General features: G+C 52.4%; 6 protein-coding genes across 6 annotated transcripts; 4 read left to right on the top strand and 2 right to left on the bottom strand.

Annotated features, from left to right (window-relative positions):
• Nucleotides 1–1,860: 1,860 nt before the first annotated feature.
• Nucleotides 1,861–3,897, top strand: N0V96_005257 (uncharacterized protein; the record flags this gene model as incomplete). Its single annotated transcript, XM_065757347.1, has 5 exons — nucleotides 1,861–2,407; nucleotides 2,480–3,000; nucleotides 3,078–3,399; nucleotides 3,482–3,624; nucleotides 3,709–3,897. 5 exons carry the CDS (start codon nucleotides 1,861–1,863, stop codon nucleotides 3,895–3,897), a joined length of 1,722 nt encoding a protein of 573 aa, XP_065614116.1.
• Nucleotides 3,898–7,389: 3,492 nt separating this feature from the next.
• On the top strand, nucleotides 7,390–8,372 carry N0V96_005256 (uncharacterized protein; the record flags this gene model as incomplete). Its single annotated transcript, XM_065757346.1, has 2 exons — nucleotides 7,390–7,928; nucleotides 7,988–8,372. The coding sequence occupies 2 exons, from the start codon at nucleotides 7,390–7,392 to the stop codon at nucleotides 8,370–8,372; spliced, it is 924 nt and encodes a 307-aa protein (XP_065614115.1).
• A 262-nt stretch (nucleotides 8,373–8,634) lies between these two features.
• Nucleotides 8,635–9,751, bottom strand: N0V96_005255 (uncharacterized protein; the record flags this gene model as incomplete). The annotated part of the gene is made up of 2 exons (XM_053197590.2): nucleotides 8,635–9,579; nucleotides 9,677–9,751. The coding sequence occupies 2 exons, from the start codon at nucleotides 9,749–9,751 to the stop codon at nucleotides 8,635–8,637; spliced, it is 1,020 nt and encodes a 339-aa protein (XP_053044961.2).
• Nucleotides 9,752–10,446: 695 nt separating this feature from the next.
• Nucleotides 10,447–11,175, bottom strand: N0V96_005254 (uncharacterized protein; the record flags this gene model as incomplete). Its single annotated transcript, XM_053197591.2, has 1 exon — nucleotides 10,447–11,175. One exon carries the CDS (start codon nucleotides 11,173–11,175, stop codon nucleotides 10,447–10,449), a length of 729 nt encoding a protein of 242 aa, XP_053044962.1.
• A 3,002-nt stretch (nucleotides 11,176–14,177) lies between these two features.
• Nucleotides 14,178–14,689, top strand: N0V96_005253 (uncharacterized protein; the record flags this gene model as incomplete). The annotated part of the gene is made up of 3 exons (XM_065757345.1): nucleotides 14,178–14,303; nucleotides 14,355–14,402; nucleotides 14,480–14,689. The coding sequence occupies 3 exons, from the start codon at nucleotides 14,178–14,180 to the stop codon at nucleotides 14,687–14,689; spliced, it is 384 nt and encodes a 127-aa protein (XP_065614114.1).
• A 2,267-nt stretch (nucleotides 14,690–16,956) lies between these two features.
• SNF7 (ESCRT-III subunit protein snf7) lies at nucleotides 16,957–17,808 on the top strand (the record flags this gene model as incomplete). The annotated part of the gene is made up of 4 exons (XM_053197593.2): nucleotides 16,957–17,140; nucleotides 17,202–17,406; nucleotides 17,463–17,668; nucleotides 17,729–17,808. 4 exons carry the CDS (start codon nucleotides 16,957–16,959, stop codon nucleotides 17,806–17,808), a joined length of 675 nt encoding a protein of 224 aa, XP_053044964.1.
• Between the last annotated feature and the right edge of the window lie 2,320 nt (nucleotides 17,809–20,128).

The raw sequence follows: 20,128 nt of genomic DNA, 5'->3' as shown, positions 1-20,128 counted from the left end.
CAAGTAGCCAGCATAAGACTTGCTTGTTGGTTCGTTGAATCGTTTCCTCTGTTCGCGCGTCTGATCCTCTAGAGGTGACAGCATTTGTTGGTTTTTTGGTGATGGCCAAGATGGAAAAATTTCTGCGGCGGCTGCGATTTTATTTGTCAGGTGACGTGGGTCAGGGTTATGTAAGCGAGATTTCCGCGAGTCTGGTGCACGGTCCACTTTTTCGGGCTCTGAGGCTCTCAGGACTCAACGCAGAGCTAGCTTTCAACACCACGCATGCCAATGCCCATCAAATGCGGAAGTTTCGGCTAGAAACCATCGGCCTCGACTTATCCGCAGTGCGAGGTCGGAATTCGTTCTTTCGAGAACTGGACTATTTTCTTGAGAACTTTCTAGGTTGGCTTGCTTTCCAGCATTTCTACCCAGTTCAGTGGGACCGATGGAATGAGCATCCCAGACACGCGGGATTTGCGGGCAGGCTTTTGAGGGTGTTTGTCCGCGGCGAGAATGGACCGGCGGATTAATTGACGAATGTCTCGTTACGAGCGTGTTAGCTGCTGTGGGCGGAACCAGCATTGATCTGGTTTCGAGGCGACAAAATGGCTCTTCGTGGGTTCGGGTTTGAGACGTATCTTCCCGCGGTGCTACAGGAGAAGTTCCTCGGACCCTCCTGACAAGCCAACGTCGGTTATTGTGTGGTTCGTACTACTTCGTTTGAAAAGAATCTGAAGAGTTGCAATGCCGCGCTTTCTTCAGCTCTGTCAACAAACGCAACTTCTTCACTTCCCTCCGCGGCGAGGATCGCCCTGCAATATGGTGTCTCTTGGTTGTGGACTAAGGGGGCTTTTCCTGCTGGCAAACGATCCCTTAGGAAGGCTGTAACAGTCCATGTGTCTTTTTTCGTGGTCTTTCTCGGGTTTGGAGCTACAACTACTAAGAGAGGTTGCTGTCGTCCGGGAGAGATGAAATGTTCTCAGTGCTGTCTAGTCATTGGTGTTGAGAAGGTCGACACACAGTTCCTTAGGTGACGAGATTCCGTGGACCTTGGTGTTCTGTATGGTTCATTCGGCAAGCCTTGTAAATCCTACCCTCTGGCCTCATGGCCGTGATGAAAAAGCGAGGCACTTCGTCAGCGTCAAAGAAGATTTTTGAACTAATATTTCTCTGGATTGGCATTTCTATGAATGGCTTTAACTCTTGCTCAAGGTAGGCAGTGTGTAATCCCCTAAAGACTCATCAAGCGATGTTGCCGGCGATAGACGTCTTCGGTCGTTCAGAGCTGGCTGCAGGCCTCCGCTGGTAGAGACAGCCGGGTCCTTGTTATTGCTGGATGAGATGTAACTGGAACCAAAAGCTCATAAAGAACGACAAGCGCCAGGCTTGCTTGCGTGCTTTGCATGCCGATGGCGCAATACGTTCATCCACTATCAACTCCAGGGCAGGAAAATCGTTGACGTTGGTCGATCCGACCCGGCACCCGGTAGCCCCCACTGACAGGATGCGCGCGACGGACATTATCCGGACCTTGCACGCCGGTTCTCCATCGGCGGGGAGTCATGAAACTGCAGAAATTTCTCCATGGCGAATTCCCGCTTGCCGTCATCCCGACATACCCTGGTACTGCAGACCACTATCAGCAATTGAAGTGCACCTGGTGTATGCTACTTTCTAGACTTTCTCTCTTGCTCTTTGCTTGAGATTTCCCGCTCCCGCCAGTTATACTACTCATCACCCATACCTTAGTCAATCACATGGTTTCATGTTCCCGGAACCATTCCATCCAATCCCGGTTACGCTGCGAATCGACCAAAGCAGCATTCCAACAAACCTTGCTAACAAAGTTCCATCGAAATCAACCAACCGGCACAAACCATGAGCAGCCCGCATTCTCGGCCCCGCTTCACAGACGATGAAGTCGGCAGAGCACGAGCCAACACTCCGAACCCGGCATCACCGCCGCCCCCGTACTACTCCGACCCGGACTCGGAAATCACCACCGCCGCGGCCGCCCCCCGCGAAGACCAACCCCTCCTCCGCGACCCAGCCGCCGCAATCGAGGCCGGCGAGTCATGGAAGCCGCCACGAGGGTTTCTTTGGATCGAGCTGGCCATCATGGCCAATGTCTTCCTCTACGGCTTCGACGGGACCATCACGGCGGCGACATACGCCGTCATCAGCTCCGAGTTTGACGCCGCGAACACGGCGAGCTGGCTGACGACGTCGTACCTCGTCACCAGCACCGCGTTCCAGCCGCTGTACGGGCGGTTCTCTGACATTTTTGGGCGGAGGGTGTGTTTCTTTGTGAGCAGCGTTACGTTTGGGTTGGGGTGTCTTGGCTGCGGGCTGGCGGGCGATGTGGTGCTTCTCAACTGTATGCGCGCTCTGACTGGGTTTGGAGGGGGCGGTCTGATGACGATGGGTGAGTTTGCCGGTCTAATTGCTCAAATCCTCGTCATGATGCGTTGAAGGGAAACTGATCACAAGAAAATAGCCACGATTGTCAACTCGGACATGATTCCCTTTCGCAAGAGGGGCATGTACCAGGCCCTTCAGAACGGCATGTTCGGCTTCGGCGCCGTGGCCGGTGCTTCCTTCGGTGGCTCCATCGCCGACCATATCGGCTGGCGCTGGTGCTTCTTGCTACAGGTGCCCGTCTCCATCATGGCGCTCGCTCTGGGGGCCCTGGTGATTAAGAATCCCGAGGGCGGGTTCGACATTGACACCAATGACTGGAGGGCCATCTGGTCGAGGGTCGACGTTTCTGGAGCGCTCCTCCTCGTGGTGGCCATCTCCGTGCAACTCGTCGGCCTGAGCTTGGGCGGCAACGAGCTGCCGTGGGGCAGTCCCGTCGTCATCGGCACGCTTGTGGGCAGCGTGCTTTTGCTGGCGTTGTTTGTCCTCGTCGAGGCGCGGACAAAGGCTATTCCTGTTATTCCGTTGAGGATGCTCCGGGGAAAATTGCCCATTCTCACGCAGATTTCTAACGTTTGCGCGGGACTGGCAGCGTATGCAGTATGTAGATCGCCCGGACAAGCCGTCAACTGCTCGACACTTTGGCTCTATGATTGCTAATATGACTGCAACTATAGTACCTTTTCATGCTTCCGCTCTTCTTCCAGGTAGTGTTGCTCGACTCGGCGACCAAAGCCGGCGCGAGATTGGCGATTCCATCACTTGCCACGCCGCTCGGCGGTCTGTTCGCGGGCATCGTCATGTCTCGCTGGGGCAAGCTCATCTGGCTCGTCCGCGCCGGCGCATTCTTGATGCTGTTTGGCAATTCCCTTGTCACGGCCCTTCAATTTCAAGACTCGCAGTGGAAGTATCTCGTCTACATATTTCCAGCGAATCTGGGACAGGGTATCATCTACCCAGCAATTCTCTTCACGACTCTGGCTTCCTTTGACCACGCGGGTAAGTTATGCTATCTCCAACGAATTAGGCAATCGTGGCGTGAGCCAAATATTCAACTGACACCATATAATAATCGCCATAGATCACGCCGTTTCAGCTTCGACAGTGTATCTCGTTCGCTCTCTAGGCACAGTCTGGGGCGTGGCGATAACTTCTGCCATCGTGCAGACAACGCTCAGTGTACGGCTACCTGAAGCCCTCGGCGTCATTCCCGACAAGTCGAGAGTAAGTTTTCCTTCCCGTATCTACTAGTATCGTCTTTACGAGTGCACATGAACCCGTTGCTGACAGAAGCCCTTCTCGACTCAGCTCATCGATGAGATTCGGCATTCCGTAACAGCCCTCAAGACCCTCCCGGTAGAGGTGCGCTTACCCGCTCGTCATGTCTACTATGAGGGTATCCAGTATGCCTTCGCCGCCTCTACTACGTTTGCCGGAATCGCTCTCATCGCCGCACTTTTCGCAAGCCCGCGCGGTCTGCGTAGCACTCACAAGTAGATTATTGCCGGGCTGGAGGGGCTGACTGCAGCTTCAATGCTCTGTTGTGTAGTATATGGGCCTATATCGGCAGACGTTTGAGTTGAGAGTATTGAAGCGCAATGATAATTACCAATCTATATAAGCTCTTTGCAAAATACCCAGTTTAAGAACTCAAAGCATGCTATGAGGGGGACTCAAATCGGTATCGACTGAGAAGACAGCTGATCAATGATAACTCAAGGAAACTCTTGTTCTAGCGTACCCAGATAGCTTTGTGATACACACAATATTTCCGATTCAATGAAAAGATCATGCCAGCTTCAGTCCTCTTAAAGGTGATGTGGCGGAGCGGATCTGCTTACATCTCTCTACCAACACCTTTCGACGATTGTACGTGCCGCTTACTGGCTTATCATCGGCATCATAGAAACCTCCGACGCGAGGTCTTTTTGATCAACAGGCTGTCATATCAATGCGATTCAATTCGTTCAAGCTCGGCTATTGGTGCTCCTAGAAGACTTTCTTACTTGCCCACGCTCTCGCACTTATCTCCTCATTCCCCGTAGGATCTGTCCCCTGGTCTTACTCAAGGTTGCACACAAGACGCGCCACTTCCTTCTCGTTCTACTTTTACCATGCTACATTACTTCTTTCCAGGCTCCGCCTCCCAAATACACTTGGAATCGAAAGGATCGCTTGCATACAAGAGAATTCCACGTTCAAACAGCCGATAGACGCCTAGTTGCCAGCCTGATTGACTTATTGAGTTGGGAAGAGCTATCAAGAAGAACACTGCCACTGCAGACTCTCAGTCGGCATGGCATGGCCGTCTCCAGTCTTCCCCGATAAGTATTACCGGCACGACAGTCTCATTTGCAGTGGAACTTCAACATCGCGTTAATATACACTAACAATGACAAATTGCAACGGTGTAGCCACCCCAAACCGTGTCTTGTGTGCCGTCAACTGTGGTGACCCGTTGGTGAAGCGAGGCTGTATGAAAGCCAGGCGCTGAGGTAAATCAATTTTCAAGTCGCACATGCAAAGCATGTCCCTACTTTATGCTGATCTGGACCGCAGCAAGGCGCTGCAAACCCTGACGAAAGAGGGGGTGACTGCACGTCTTCCTGATAGTGCGCCCCCATGCAAGAATTCTGTCACAGCCTGATGTCGAAGATTGAGGAAGAGCGCACAGGAAGCAACCCAAATCCATAAGTACTGGGCGCCGGCGACCATTGCCGTCCTACTCCCTTACCTCGAGTTTCGGCATCGTGCTCGAAGACCTTGGACATCGGCAAGATGAAGATCTTTCCATTACTTTTCGTGTTTAGCTTGACACGCAATTCTTTCGCCGCTGACAACACGAACACCAAATTCACATACCCCGTGAAACCGGCCGGTCTTCAAGGCCCCACGTTCGAATCAGGCCAGAATGTCGTCTTCAATTGGACGACGGATGCTGACAAGCTTAACTTGCTCCTGTGGACAAACCAGAACGACGACTCAGTCACGTTAGGAAGTCAGTCTGCTTTAATTTGGTTTGCTTGGCTTTTGGCATTGAAGGCTAATTGAAATCCATCCTTAGAGGGCATCTCGTCCAAGTCCTTCACTTGGACAGTAGACTTTTATGCCTTTTCGAAGACCGACCCACCGAGCGATACTTACTATTTTCTCGGGCTTTTTGTTGACGGCTCGACGAGCACTTCGGCTCAATCTTCAAGATTCTTCATTGCACTACCTGATGGGAGTGAATCTGGGTCCACTTCAACCTCAACGCTCTTCGCTCCTTCGCCAACTCGCGATCTAGCAAGTACAACTTCATCAGAGAGCTCTTCAGCAACGGCAGTAAGTGGTACTGCAGCGCCCAGTTCTGGCACCGAAGGTCTCGGAGCAGGCGCCATAGCCGGCATCGTCATCGGGGCTATTTTAGGGGTAGGCTTATCCGTCTGTGCAGGACTTCTACTGGCGAGGAGGAGATACCGAGTGAAAAGAGGTGATCAAGGAACTGATCAGGGAGACATTTATGTTTCTCCAAAGATAACTATGGACGCCAAATACCATTCGCCTCCTGTGCAAGAGGCACCTGGAGACGGGAACGTTTCTCGGTCACCACCACCAGTTGAGCTTGGATAGGGTTTACGCGAATACCAGAAATCTTACAGTCGGGTTCGCCATATGACCTTGGGCATAGTACAACCAGCGCGCTTAATATTTTGAGTTGCTGAGGGACTCAGTTGTTATGAACTGGATTTTGCTTTTGCTCAGTTGATCATCGCGCATCGCGAAAGACGTATGAATAATTTAAATGTAACAAGATGTAGACGAACGCTTTAATTCATGGCAAATCTTTGTTTTTCCTTACTCGATGATTAGTAGCATGTGATATCAGACTGAAACTCCCTTGGGCATGAGTTCAGAATGCTGAACATCTCAGATGGGGTTATTCTTGCTCGATTTCGTTGCCTAATGAAGTCACTACCCCAAGTTCAAGTTAACTCAGGAAGGTGTCCGATTGTCAACCTTAAGGTCCCTCGCTGCGACCGAGTCTTCTTGTTTACACTCAACAATTTCTGCAGTTTGCGACGCGAAGTGTGATAGCGGCATCGCATAACTGTGGGCAACCCGGTCGGCCGATCGGCCGATGAGACTGGCTGCGCGACCTACCTATTGGAAGCCGACAGATCCGATTGCAAAAAATTCAGATTGCGCATTTCAAGACACAAATGTCACAATATTGGAGCTTCTTATGACAAGAGGCTTATCAAATCCCTCGCCGGATGACTCAAGTTTAACATTGTAGTTCAAGTGAAGAGCGATGACGGATACACGTTAAAGTGGCCGAGGGGCCAAGCTTATAAGAACGGCGATGTGAACAGTTCATCTCCTCCTCATCCACTAAGTGGAATAGCTTAAAAAAAGATTTGATTACACAACTACTTTTGTTTCTTTACGAATTGGGAATTGAGCTTCTAGAATGTCTGAAAAGAAGATTCTCATCCTGGGAAGCGGCCTGGTAGCCAAGCCATGTGTCGAATATCTGCTTCGCAATGAGAAGAACAAGTTGACAATAGGTATCCCGTTTTACTTTCATTCAAAATCGATACCAGAGGTAACTAACACTCCTGATTAGCTTGCCGAACGCTTTCGACAGCCGAAGCTTTGGCCTCGAATCACCCTCGAGCCAACGCTATTTCTCTGGATGTGGGATCTCCAGATCTAGATAGCTTTGTGGCATCTCATGACCTGGTAATTTCACTTGTCCCATTCATTCATCACCAGACAGTAGTCGAAGCTGGCATACGGGGGAAAACTCATGTCGTGACCACGAGCTACGTGTCTCCGGCGATGAGGGAACTGGAGCCTGAAGTGAAGGCTGCTGGCATCACCGTATTGAATGAAGTTGGCCTCGATCCTGGTAATATTAATTCCCTCCGGTTATGCGTACATGTATTGTTGAGCTAATCCATGGATCCTTAGGTATTGACCACCTCTACGCTATCCGCATCATTGATGAAGTTCACAGCAAGGGAGGAAGGGTACAAGCGATCAACCCCTTACCCACTCACCACTGCTTACAAGACTGATGTCTGGAAACGGCAGATCAAGGAATTCCATTCCTACGCCGGCGGCCTCCCGGCTCTAGAGTGCTCCAACAACCCCCTGCGCTTCAAGTTCTCCTGGTCGCCCCGAGGCTCGCTCCTTGCGCAGCTCAACCCGGCATCCTACCTCCAGAATGGTCAGATCGTTGATGTTTCCCGCGAAGATCTCATGAAGCAGGCCAAGCCGTACCATGTGATGGACGGATACTCTTTTCTGGCGTACCCTAACCGGAACTCCGTCCCCTTTCGGGAGTTCTACAGAATTCCTGAAGCAGAGACGGTTGTGCGCGGGTCGCTGCGGTATGAAGGGAACCCGGCTTTCGTGGCGGCGTTGATGAAGCTTGGATTGTTGAGCACGCAGCCACTGGGATGGCTGGACAAGGGTAACGATGATTTGGTGTTGCGGGAGGTTTTCGGACGGGCGATTGGTGCTGCGGGGACTGACGAACAGTAAGTTATCCAAGCATACATGCTACTATTTCGGAATGAAATACTGATGTGTCAAAAAGGTGTCTGGTCACGCGCATTGACGAGATTTGCGAGTTCCCGGACATTACTGAGAGGAACAGAATCATTGACGGCATGCGGTGGATCGGACTCTTTTCTGACAAACCGGCAACTCTCCGCGGCAATCTCTTAGACACACTGTGTGCGGAGCTCGAAAGACTCATGAGCTATCAGCCTGGCGAGAGAGATCTGGTCATGCTTCAGCACAAGTTCGTTGTCGAGTGGAAAGAGAGCAGTCGAGTAAGCATGCACGCCACAGGCCCCCTTGCAATCGAGTCAACGTTGCGTTCGATACTAACCAGCGCATACAGGAAACAATCACATCGACACTTGAGCTTTTTGGAGAACCTGGTGGGTATTCTGCCATGGCCAGGACCGTTGGTGTGACCTGCGGCATTGCTACGCAGCTCCTGCTTGACAGTGAACCTGCTTTGAATATGCCTGGGGTGTTGGCGCCATACACTTCAGGGATATGTGATCCCATTCGCAAGATCCTTGAGAAGGAGGGGATTAGCATGATAGAAAAGACACTTTGATAGAAGAATGAACAGGAGAACCCCCTTCACGATCGAGATACTTCCGTTAGACTGGTATTACGCACCAAATTGTGATCAATAAAGGTTCAATCTTTCTTTCGCTTCATCTTGTGTTAGCTTTCGCCAAACCCAAACATCTTGACACTATTTCCCCAAGCCGCATCAGCAACCTCATCCACACTAAGCCCTTTCAACCCAGCCACGACAAAAGCCACCCTGTCCATAGTACAACTCTCATTCCTCCCCTTCACCATGAGTCCCATCTCGAATTTGTCCTTCTTCTTGCCCTGCGGCAAAGCCGATGCGTTACCAAGATACCTCCTCGCCACCTCCGAACCCGTCGGTATCTCACCCCACGGCGCATCCGTCTCGATTTGCAAGTTCTCCAACGGGATATCGCGCACCATCTCCAGGCTTTCCCTATCCTGAAAGCTGAAACCGTTGACGCTGACGTCGAAGCCGAGCTCCACCAGAGTTTTCATCTGAGCCGAGGTGCCCACAAAGGAGTGTACCAGCCCGCGGCGGGGGAGGTTGGGGAGGTAGGGCTTGATGATCTCCACGAAGTCATCGTACGCAGCGCGACAGTGAAGAAATAGGGGCAATTCCAGCTTTTCCTCCACAAATAGGTCCAATTGCCGCTTAAAAGTACGAATCTGCGCTTCCTTGGACGCGTGGTTCAGGCGGTCATAGTCAAGCCCCAACTCGCCAAACGCAGCCAACGGCGATGAAGAACTACCATCGGCTGCGGAACCCCCCAACGCGTCGCGAACGATCTCGGCCAACTTTTTGAAATGGCCATCCTCGCCGCCGTCTTCCTCGGCATCGGGCTCCGCGGCGTGATACGGATGGATACCAATCGTTATGAAACACGTCCCCGCCGGCCGCGATCTGGCGATAGAGAGGTTCGTGGCCGCGTCGCTGAGAGACATGCCCGTGAGCATCACCTTATCGACGCCCGCGGCCGAAGCGCGGTCGAGGACGGCATCAAAGTCTGGTTGGTGGTATTGTTTGCCCCTGTAGAAGCCGGCGAAATCTTTTGATGTTGCTGTTACTGCGACCTATTTCGGGTGGGTCAGAGTTTGGCGTGAGGTTTCGATGTAAGACAATGATCGCATATAATTCGTGATGAGGGTTGGAGGCGTTTCATGCACTTACATCTGCAAATCGAAGTTTGGTCTTGGGTTTGAGCGGTGCGTTTGCCGGGAAGCCGGCAAGCAGGTCCGACGTCATGGTTTTGAGTATTGCGGCTTTTTGCAAAATCAAAGGTTGGATTGTGGTTTATCCTCACTATATCAGAGCCTTGAATTGAGCGTGAAGCGATCTCATTGATATGTTTTGCCAGCCAGGAGGTGTTTCTCTTAGTCCCTCCTGGCATTCCCCCGTGTTCCCCCCGCTTCGGTGGGAGATAGGCTAGTGGACCCGATGGCTTGGCGGGGTCGGTCTCGGCCGGACCGGCTTTCGGCTCTGGAAACTGGAACGAATAACTCTCAGATAATAAGTGTAAGCATCGTCCAACCTTCTCATTTAATGGGACAGCAGTTGCTCTATGTGTCTCTTTCGCATCTTATATTTATCTTTTACTTTGCTGCTGGGCGTGCAAGTTTCTCCTCATATTTTTGAGTGATTTGCACGAGAAAAGTAAAAACGTTAGTGCAGCAGCTGAGATACTGGATATGTATTTCACAACAGACTTTGATAGCTTCTAATGAGACAGGCAAGAAACTGCGGCTAGATTGAGGAGTGAGATGATACTTGGAGCTCACGGAGCCCATTGCTCTTTCATACGTTGTTACAACTTCAAAGTGGCACAACACTTCAAGATGTCAAAACCCAAGTAGTAGATAGTCTCACTTCACGTAGGGTGGTACTCGAACAGGGTATCTGGACAGAACATCCTATCATGTAATTGATACATATATCCCTCTTCAAGCCAATTCCTTCTCAAGGGCATCAGCCATCTCCCCCAACGTATCAAACTTCCAATCAAACACCTCGCGATCCCTATTCCCCATCACCGCCCCAGGCCTCACGATCCAAGACGACTTGATACCGGCCTCCTTGGCCGGATGGTGGTCATGGAACTGACTCTGCGCCGTCTGCAGCACCTGCCCCTTCTCCACCCCAAACCTCTCCTTCACTTCGCGTAACATATACGTAAAGTTGCGCTGGTCGGGCTTATACGACCCGACATCCTGCGCCGTGACAATGAGATCAAACGGCACGCCCGCCAGCGGCCCCGAGTTGCTGAGCGCAAACGAGTCCCGATCGACGTTGGAGAGCACGACGAGCTTGTAGTACTTGCCCAGCCGGCGGAGTGCGTCGACCGTGTCCGGGAAGGCGGGCCAGGAGCCGACGGAGTCGCCAAAGGCCTTTGAAGCTTCGGCGGACGGCGACGGAGATGCCAGGCCGAGTTTGGCGGCGATTTGTGGGTGTATTGTGGTGAGGAGCTGGGCGTAGGGGAGGTCTGGGGTTTTAGCCTGCTGCGCGGCTTCGCATTCGTGGTAGGTGTCCAGGAGGTGCTTGCGGGTGAAATCTCCGGCGCGGTTGTTGGCTTCCAGGAGGGGTTGGAGGGCTGTCAGGGCGCCTGTTTCCCAATCGATTAGGGTGCCGTAGACGTCAAAGGTTAGGACGCGGAAGTCTTTGAGGCTGGCCATGGTGAAATGGGTTTTGGTATTGTTGTTGTTGATGAGGTTTCTGTCTTTTGGGTGTAATTGTGCGGGGTCAAATCTGATCGGCGGTGTTTAATCGATAATCTGCTAAACCAGGAGTGCAACACTCTTTTAACATCTGTCCAACGGATTCCACAGGCCGTCTCTACCTGCACCTTGAACAATATCGTTTACTAATCAGTCTTCCTCTGTGAACATGAAGCTATCGACACGCAAGTGGCCTCCACCTCTCAAGGGCGCGCGATGTCATCATGTCGGTAGGAGTCTGGAGGGTGAAGATACGGCCCACCACTCCGTCCGGGTCGCAGCCCGGCCCGATTGGACGATCGCGTTAAGTGGGGTCGCGGCACCGGCCCGGTGACCGGATGTGACCGGTACCGCTTCAGCCTGCCGCCGTGTAAGACGGCTGGACTTAGAACTAGAGAAACGAGTTCATCGACTGCGCTGCACATGGCTTGCGTGTTGGTGGTTACAGAGTGACGAGATTACTGATCAAGGAGACTCTCTAGCACTCCTGTGGCCTTTGGCCACAAGAGGATCACACATGTTTGGAAGCACATGTAAGAGCTGGACAAATTACGGCTAACTTCGAGTCTAACGAGAAATCCTAAGTTGCAGCATGTCTTTTTGCTGGCAGTCTTGATTTGGTGATCCGACTGATATAGGCATCGCGATGGTTTCTGCCTGCGATCCTCGAGTTCGACTTACGCCGGTGGGTGAATATCAAGATGTGCATGTTTAAGATGTTTGCGACCTTGTCCTACAGCAATTTTGCACGGCGACAAAAAACTAACTAGTAGCGATAGTGGTACATAAGTACTGGAATGTATGTGTCGTTTTTCACTGTAGCAGTCACATACTCGCTGAAGTTCTGGTCAGCACCTTGACCTCCAGGTACTAGTGCAATTCGACTTCGCAAGTTGCGCCAGGACGTCTTTGCTTCATGTCTAGACACTCCTAGGTCCGCAAACGACATGTGTTCGTGCGTGCATCTGGAAAAATAGGGCTGTAGCAAAAAGACTGAGGAAACGACGAGGATTGAAGCCATTGCATCTCGCAAACTAGTTGTTTCAATGGGGTGCACCACTCTGCTTGCACCCAAAGGTCACAGACCAACAATCGAAGACTGGCAAGCCCCTGTAAGTTGGACCCTGCGGCTCAACCAACCCACGGACTTTGGGTTAATCTTGACGTCGCGCGAGCGAAAGCATGGCTCTTGGAGCTCAAGCTCCAGGGCCATGATAGGACTGCCAACCCAGAGCTGGACGGATACGTCTGCGCAGTCAGAAGTGCTTCTGAGCGCTGCTCAACCTTGGCTGATAGTCTTTTGCAGCCTCAATGCATCGAGACCCTGGTGCTTATTTGGCACGCACATCCAATTGTTCAGTCTGCGCGACGAGCCTCAATTTGAAAAACGCCGTGGGGAAGTGTCGAAAAGGGTCGCATCGACCTATTTGGGTACTGCAGAGTGGATCTCCCGGTATGGCCTTGGCACGACGTCGCATTGTTCGGTGTGCAATGCTATGCTGCCCGCATTATCGTATGATCGAGAAGAGCCAACACCAGCTCTCCTCGCCCTGTCGCCAGGCTCGCGCATGGTCAAATTGGAGAGGCGTCTGACACTACGGCTGATGGCCGACCCCTCTTCGTGGGATTCAGAGATCGACCATCCCGGGCAGGGAGACGACTTATAACGATCTTCGGGCTTATGCCATGCCCGGCCGGAAAGCCTCGTATTCGGCCGTCGAGTGCTGGAAGGACGCTCTAGTTCCCTGTTGACGCTTTTTTGATACCCATGATGCTGGGTAGTGTTGCGATCGGTACGGTCGGAAGCTATGTGATTCGGTTGGAATATCATCGTGCACACCACTTGATAGCAAATGGAGGGCTGTATTGTCGAAATGATGACTTGTTTGTGATTACTGTTCACCGGCAGTTCCAGCGCCGACAAATCCGGTGTTGACGGCGACGATCGCAGCAGCCTTGTGTTCCAAAAATCCGGGACCAACAGAAAAGGGAAGGGTCCAGGGTTCATCTGGATCGTTGAAGAACTCGAGATCCTAGATATATAAGAAACCCCGGTCAGCAATGACTGGCAGACGCTCGCCATCCCCGCATGCTCGCCTCGAAGTCGCGAGCGGCGATCGACATGATCTGCGCCGCTTGGCTGCCAGAAATCACCGACGCCTTACCGTACCCACCAGGGTTCATCCATGGAGGAAGCTGAATTTGCTAGGAAGCCACGAGGGTAGGTCCCATTTTAGCATGTCCGGAAACGAAGATGGCGATGAGATGGACCTGCAGAAACTGCAGCCTAGTTCCGTCACTGGATCTCGCAGCGAATTGATCCCTTGTCGAGAAGTGACTGGCGAATGACAGCCGACAGAGACTTCATTCGAAAAAGGGCGCGCAATAGAAAGAGAATCGAAAGACTCAACTTAGTTCGTTCCGACGCATATAGCGACTTCCGATGGTGATTCGTGGTTGCAGGTGGCGGGATTGTTGCGGGCGCGTGAGGCGAACCGTCATGGGGTTGCCGCCGTCCGCCTCACTTTGCCTATCTCCTGCAGGCTCACCACCCCCAACCTGTAAGGTGGAACACACCCAGATGGATGGGTTCCCACCCTTGTGAGAACCGACATTGCAAAGGCCGTATGTGGCGTCTGTCCTTGCATGCAGGCATTGTAGAGGCAGGTTCTGACGACTGAGAAGCCGAAGCGGTGAGGATACCGACAAGAGCTGTGCCGAAAAGGCAAGACAAAGTGCTCCTTTTGTCTTGCTTGGTGCAATAATATGCCTTGGAAACTCGTAATATCGACTCTGTCGGAGCGTACGAGGATTGGCACCCCCGAATCATCGGATTGTTGGCGAAGATAAATACCTTCTTCGTCCTCCTGATCGCCAGTATCTTACAACGACTTGCGCCATCTTGCTCATCTAATGCGCTCGGGCAGACAGCTCATATTTTCCATGTCTAAGCATCTGCCATGCCTTCGTCAACAGAGATGAACAGATACTGGATTCCCCGGTTGGATATTCACAAGAAGATCATCACTCAAGAGCTTCCCTATTATCTCGGGCCAGATGCAACGGTCAGGCCGTACACAAATGAGGTGTGAATATCTCATTCACGATGACTGAGACGCCTCTCACAGCATCTACAGGGAGAAGATGGATTTCTCATCACCACTCCAGGCCCTTGCTTGACAGATGTAAGCTTGCCGCTTAGTTCTTCCCCCATCTCTTCCTCGACCGCGCAGAATTTGCTGATCATTGTCTCTGCGTGTAGGAGCAAATCGACGACATCTGTAGGAAGTCCAAGGAAATATGGGAGCGCCAAGCGGCCATTAGAGCCCAAGAAGCAGACAAACCCCTCAAAAGACCGTTGCATCAACCGGTGGTGATATCCAGAGGGTCAAACGACTCGTCAAGAAGGAGACATGACGCACACCGAAGCCACGAGCGACATCGACGTTACGATGACAGGCGGCGTGAGTGAAATCGGGTGGATCGGTGGAGTCGACTATTGCGAATGAGATTTCGCATTGGGCCAGGTCTTTGGATCTAGGCATTTGGATATTAAGGCGTTGCAGGCGGCCGGGTTAGCCCTTTCATGCATACGGAAGGAATTTGTGGGATTCGATGATTCGAGGCATGCGCAAAAGGTCGCGTCTCTTGTGAGGGGGATCGAGTTGTGTGGCCTGGTGGCCGCAGCAGACGGTGGACCCGACCGAATATTCGTTCTTTTGACTGGTTGGGCGTCAGGCGAAACGAAGCAGTATTATAACCAGATTTTTGTTTGATTGGGACGAGAAGAGTATGTGTCCCGAATCCATCCAGCAGTAGTCTGCCATCTGGCATTTTTGGGGGGTCCAATGGTAACAGCAAAATCTCCGAGCACGCTGCTCCTTTTTGGTATGTGTATGCGGAATTATTGCAAGAGGCGCGCATCAGAATGCAGCGCCAGCGAATGCCATTAGCTGGCGTTTCCTCAACCAAATACCTAATTGGCGCATGTTTGCTCTTTCCGAGATTGACAAGGTGCATTTGTACCGGACCAAATCGTCGTTGTAGGCTAGCAGCACGTTCATGCGGGCCGAGAATGTTTGTTCAATGAAACCATTGGCAGGATGGCGTGGCTGACATTCTACTCGGACCGTGCTCCGTCGCAAATGCTGAAAGAAAGCCCATCCTCAGTCCCAATATGAGATCTCTTATCCATGCCTGGTGGTTCGTGGCATGCGTTACGAATTAGAAGAGACACGGGAGCCTGGTTGCGGTGGTGAGCATGACACGTCTGCCTACATTGTTACCGAGGCCAATGTCCGCTTCCTCTCAGGTCAGGCGGCAGCTTATGGTAGTAGATGGTGTGTATCGTCTTCCCCAACGGGCGGCATAGATTCATCTAGACTCTACTTCAAGTCATTGCGAAGGAAGCCTCGTACCGCTGAAGATTGAGAGGGCCAGCGGACCAGAGCATCAGTGCCTGGACGGTGGCTATAGGTGCTTCACGGGTCGTCCCTTTGGCCCGCGTTCCCGGGGGAGGAGGCGTGAGATAGCCAACCACATTCACCCACTCGCCGATGCGTGTCTGGTTTGAAGTCATGGTACTGAGCAAGAGCTGAACGTCGACCAGTACACTGATATCGGATCCTTTGGGAAAGCTGTGCTCTAGCGTGAGCACAGCTGAGTGCGTCGAGTACGCAGTTACACTGATGCCAATTAGTATGGTCATCAATAGACGACACTTGACATTTGACTGGAACCCATCATCCATCAAAGTAAGAAGTGGAAAAGAAGCATCAAGACTTACCAGCCGAGGAATCTGACCTTGTCGCCCTGTGGTCGAGACGGCAAGTCTGACAGGAGACAAAGCTGAGAAGGCAGCGGGCCTCTAGACATGGCTTAGGCGATTGTCAGTTTCAGGCCTCGAACAATATGCATCACTGCTTGGCCAAGTCGAAGGTAAGGTCCGGTCAGGTGGCCGGCGAAATGAATTAGACAACGATCATCTGAGGCTACCAGGTAAGGTAGTGCATGTCCGAGGGACGTTGTGCGTAGAATCGACTTTGTAGTTTCTCCCGACCATGATATAGAAGGACTCACTGGGGAGGAAGGGAGTGGTGGATGTTGACAGCTGCTGGCGCCTGCAATTCCGGTCACCCGGGCGCGTGCACTCCAGGTCAGGTACCTATCTACCTAGGTACCTTACATACCTTATCTATTGGCGATAAGATATGGCTTATCTAGGTCAGGTACCTAGGTAAGGTAACCACCAAAGGTCGCCTGTCACGCGGGCGTCTCACATGATCGGCTGAACCGCGGCTAAATCAGGCGGCGGCACTGTTGCTGGGCACAACCGCCGTCATCGCTTGCCCACTAAACGGCGTCGCTGAGCCAGTCGGGAGCTTGCATCATACCTACCTGCCGACTACCTGCCTGACTCTATCTATCAGCCTTCCAACTATCAACTTGGCGACAACTTGACTTGAGCGAGCCGCGGGTGTTCGTCGCACGATATAGATATTACTGGCAACTCCGCCTATCAGTACGCTTTCGCTAAAGTTGCGGCTCGTTGACGACGACGAGTGCCCGCTTGTTTCCCGTTTCGGTACCCCGCCATCAAACTTCGGTCGAGTGCCACGCAACCCCGGAATACGGCTGCCTTCGAACGATCGCTGCCTGCGCACAACCTCATAAACGACCGGAATCCATTCGATCTACTCGAATCATTCTAGCAAACTCGAAACTTCAACACATCTGATCATGTCTGGCGTCTGGGGCTGGTTTGGCGGTGGCGGTGGCGCCAAGAAGAAGAACGATGCCAAAGATGCAATCCTCGGCCTTAGGGTCCAGCTTGATATGCTGCAAAAGAGAGAGAAGCATCTTCAGACGTTGATGGATGAACAAGATACTATTGCGAGGAAGAACGTCAACACAAACAAGAACGGTAACTTCTTTGAGCAATCGAGATTGCGGGGAGACTGAATGCTGACGGGATATCGTGATAGCCGCAAAGGCTGCCTTGCGTCGCAAGAAGGGCCACGAACACAGCCTCGAACAAACTATTTCGCAAATCACGACACTCGAGTCTCAAATCAATGCTATCGAGTCGGCGAATATCAACCGCGAGACGCTGTTGGCAATGGAGAAGGCTGGCCAGGCCATGAAGGGTATCCACGGCAAGCTCACCGTGGACAAGGTGGACCAGACAATGTACGTTTCGAAGTTTGCAAGCCAGTACGAAGGACATATGCTGACTACACAAACAGGGAGGATCTGCGCGAACAGAATGCGCTTAGCGAGGAAATCGTCAACGCTATCACGACAGGCCAGACCGACAACATCATCGACGAGGATCTGGAGGATGAGCTGGATCAAATGCAGCAGGAGGCTCTGGACGAGCAAATGGTGGGCACTGGCACGGTACCTGTGTCAGACCGCGTCCACCAGATGCCTGCCGCCGCGAACGGACCGAGTGAGGAGATCCCGCCGTACGAGACTATGACGAGAGTGATTTGCTGACAGGATAAACCAGTCAAAGGCAAGGCGCAAGCCGTCGAAGAGGACGACGAAGAGGCCGAGCTTCGAAAGCTGCAGGCGGAGATGGCTATGTGAAGAAGTCAGGTGTGAGGCGATCCTGTGGGGATGGTCGAGAACGATGGCATAGCATTCCTGGTTCGGGATGGAGCTTCTAGAGGCTTTGCATGAGAATTGCGGCGCGATGGGATAAGCAGGTCGAATATTACAGCTGCCCAGAGAAGTGGATTCCCTACGACACACTCGATATACACAAACATGCTCACCACGACGACGACTACGATCACGAAGCGGTCCTCGTTCACATGTTTCTCAGCTACCTGCCCCTCTTTCTCAGACCTGTCTACTGGCGTTGGCGTTTTGGGTTACGTGGGTGCCATTCGATAGGAATCTCGCGGTTGTGGAGGCTGATGGGAGGGAGTTTGACAAGCTTTTCTGGTTTGCTGGAGTGGCACTTTTTACAGTCTACGAGTACTACGCACACCTCACTTTTTCATAGAGACATATTGATTGTTGTTGAGAAGCTATTGCAGCGCTGGCGCGTTTTTCCTTGATGGACAGGACAAGATACTTGAGGGCTAATGCATCGGAAGCGCTGCCGCGTTGGAGCGATGTATAGTCCGGTGAGCAAACGGGCGAGAAGCGGGCGAGACATACTCTCGCCGGTCCACCGGCAGTGCCAAGTTCGCTGTCTCAAAGAGGTCCCCACCGGACCGGGACCGGGACAGGAGCCATTCCTCACGTGTCTCGGCACACCGCCAGTCGTCAGGAGTGACCGATCGCGAGCCGGAGTTCTGGTGGCCCACAATCACTCTCCCCTTCGTGGCACAGTTACGGACCTGCTGTGTTGAGGTGGCGGCTGTCGACTCTGCGGAGCACTCGGCTGCCTCTTTTCGACTCATGTAAATTCCATGGATTCCTGGACAGGATGCCTGATGTGAATCCGGGACCTTATCATTGCGATCTAAATGTGGGCTGGGTCATCGTAAGAAGTCAAATGAGGCTTTCTTACACGATCAATGCAAGCTCGGTCAATGGGCACCAGAGTCCTCTGCGGTGTCTTGCGGATGGAGTCGCCAGAAATTTAGGGCGGTTGGGCTGCCAGGAGAGCCTTCGAAGGCCCAGCACACTGGGAACATAGAGGGCTGGAAGAGTGGATTTTTCTTCGAGATGCTTTGAAAGTATTTTCCGTCACCGTCATGGCTAATTAGCTACGATATTGGGCTATGACGGGGACACCGATACAAGCTCCTTATCGAGATCCACATACGCAACTTAATTGAGCACCTATGGACAGGCTTCTCAACTTTCTTGAGAGCAAAACCTTGGAATGCGCCAACTCAAAGAGTCAAGCCTCAAGGTCGGTCGTTGGTTGTTCAGGTTCTACAAGGGTGCCGGGGCTTACCTAAGTGGGCTCGTGAGGTATCAACGGCCAGGGCAGGCACTGTAAAGTTGCAGGTGTCGGCGCCTGCCACATGCCACACCGAAATTCCTAGCGGTGAGGTAGGTACGTTAGGGACTTACCTTAGTGTATCCGTAGGTAGCAACGTCTTTCCCAATACGCCGGCTGTGACGTGACAGCGACCAATGCTTCCTTCCCGAAGAAAGTGAAACCATCTTCCTGGCAAAAGCTCGGGTCAAGGAGTCAGGACTGCCAACTCAATTTCTTCCCTTGGCCTTACCTCTTCCGCTTCCCTGCAAACATTTTCATGGATGGGTCTTCTTTCGCATAAACAACAAAACAATCGACGATGAGCCTGATCCACCGCAATTGGGCGCCCGTTGTGGCAGTCCGCGACATCAATCAACAGCTGGCTTTATTCACGACCATGTACCCGACGATTACTTGACCTTCCTAGTAATATCAGTATACGTATCAGCCTTGGGACCGCGATGGCTTCCCTCACAACCTCGATGCCTCCCTCGCAAAAATGTTACCGACTCATTCTCTCCATCGGCCATCAATCAGTCTTCGATCATCGGTCGCCAGGTCCGCCCAATACCACCAGCCATGCTGTCTGCCGTCCTCTCAGCGCCCAACCGCCGACTCATGTACGGCCCCATTGATTCTTCCTCTCGTGTCCAGTGGCATGTATGTAGTCGGACCAAGTCGGGTTCTCGCAGGGCACCAATCGCACCGACGCCATCATATCGGTACACAGCCAACGTACGCATCTGCTTGGGCTAGACTGGGCTACTGCACCTTTCAGACACTGACCTCGGGAGGAGCCATGCCATCCCGTCCCATCCCATATCGACGTCGGCCCAACCTCCGCTAACCTCACTAACTTACTCTCACCAACTTCTTTTGCCCGAACACTCAATCCGGCGGTTACATTGGATGGCACAGCAAGTCGTTCCACGGAAAACGCCTTGCTGACATGACATGGTCATCACA

The sequence above is a fragment of the Colletotrichum fioriniae genome (genome assembly GCF_027942845.1).
Source record: "Colletotrichum fioriniae strain IMI 355084 chromosome Unknown scaffold_5, whole genome shotgun sequence".
Classification (NCBI taxonomy): Eukaryota; Fungi; Ascomycota; class Sordariomycetes; order Glomerellales; family Glomerellaceae; genus Colletotrichum; species Colletotrichum fioriniae.
The sequence above is the reverse complement of the archived record's forward strand: the minus strand, read 5'-3'. Positions and strand labels throughout refer to the sequence as shown.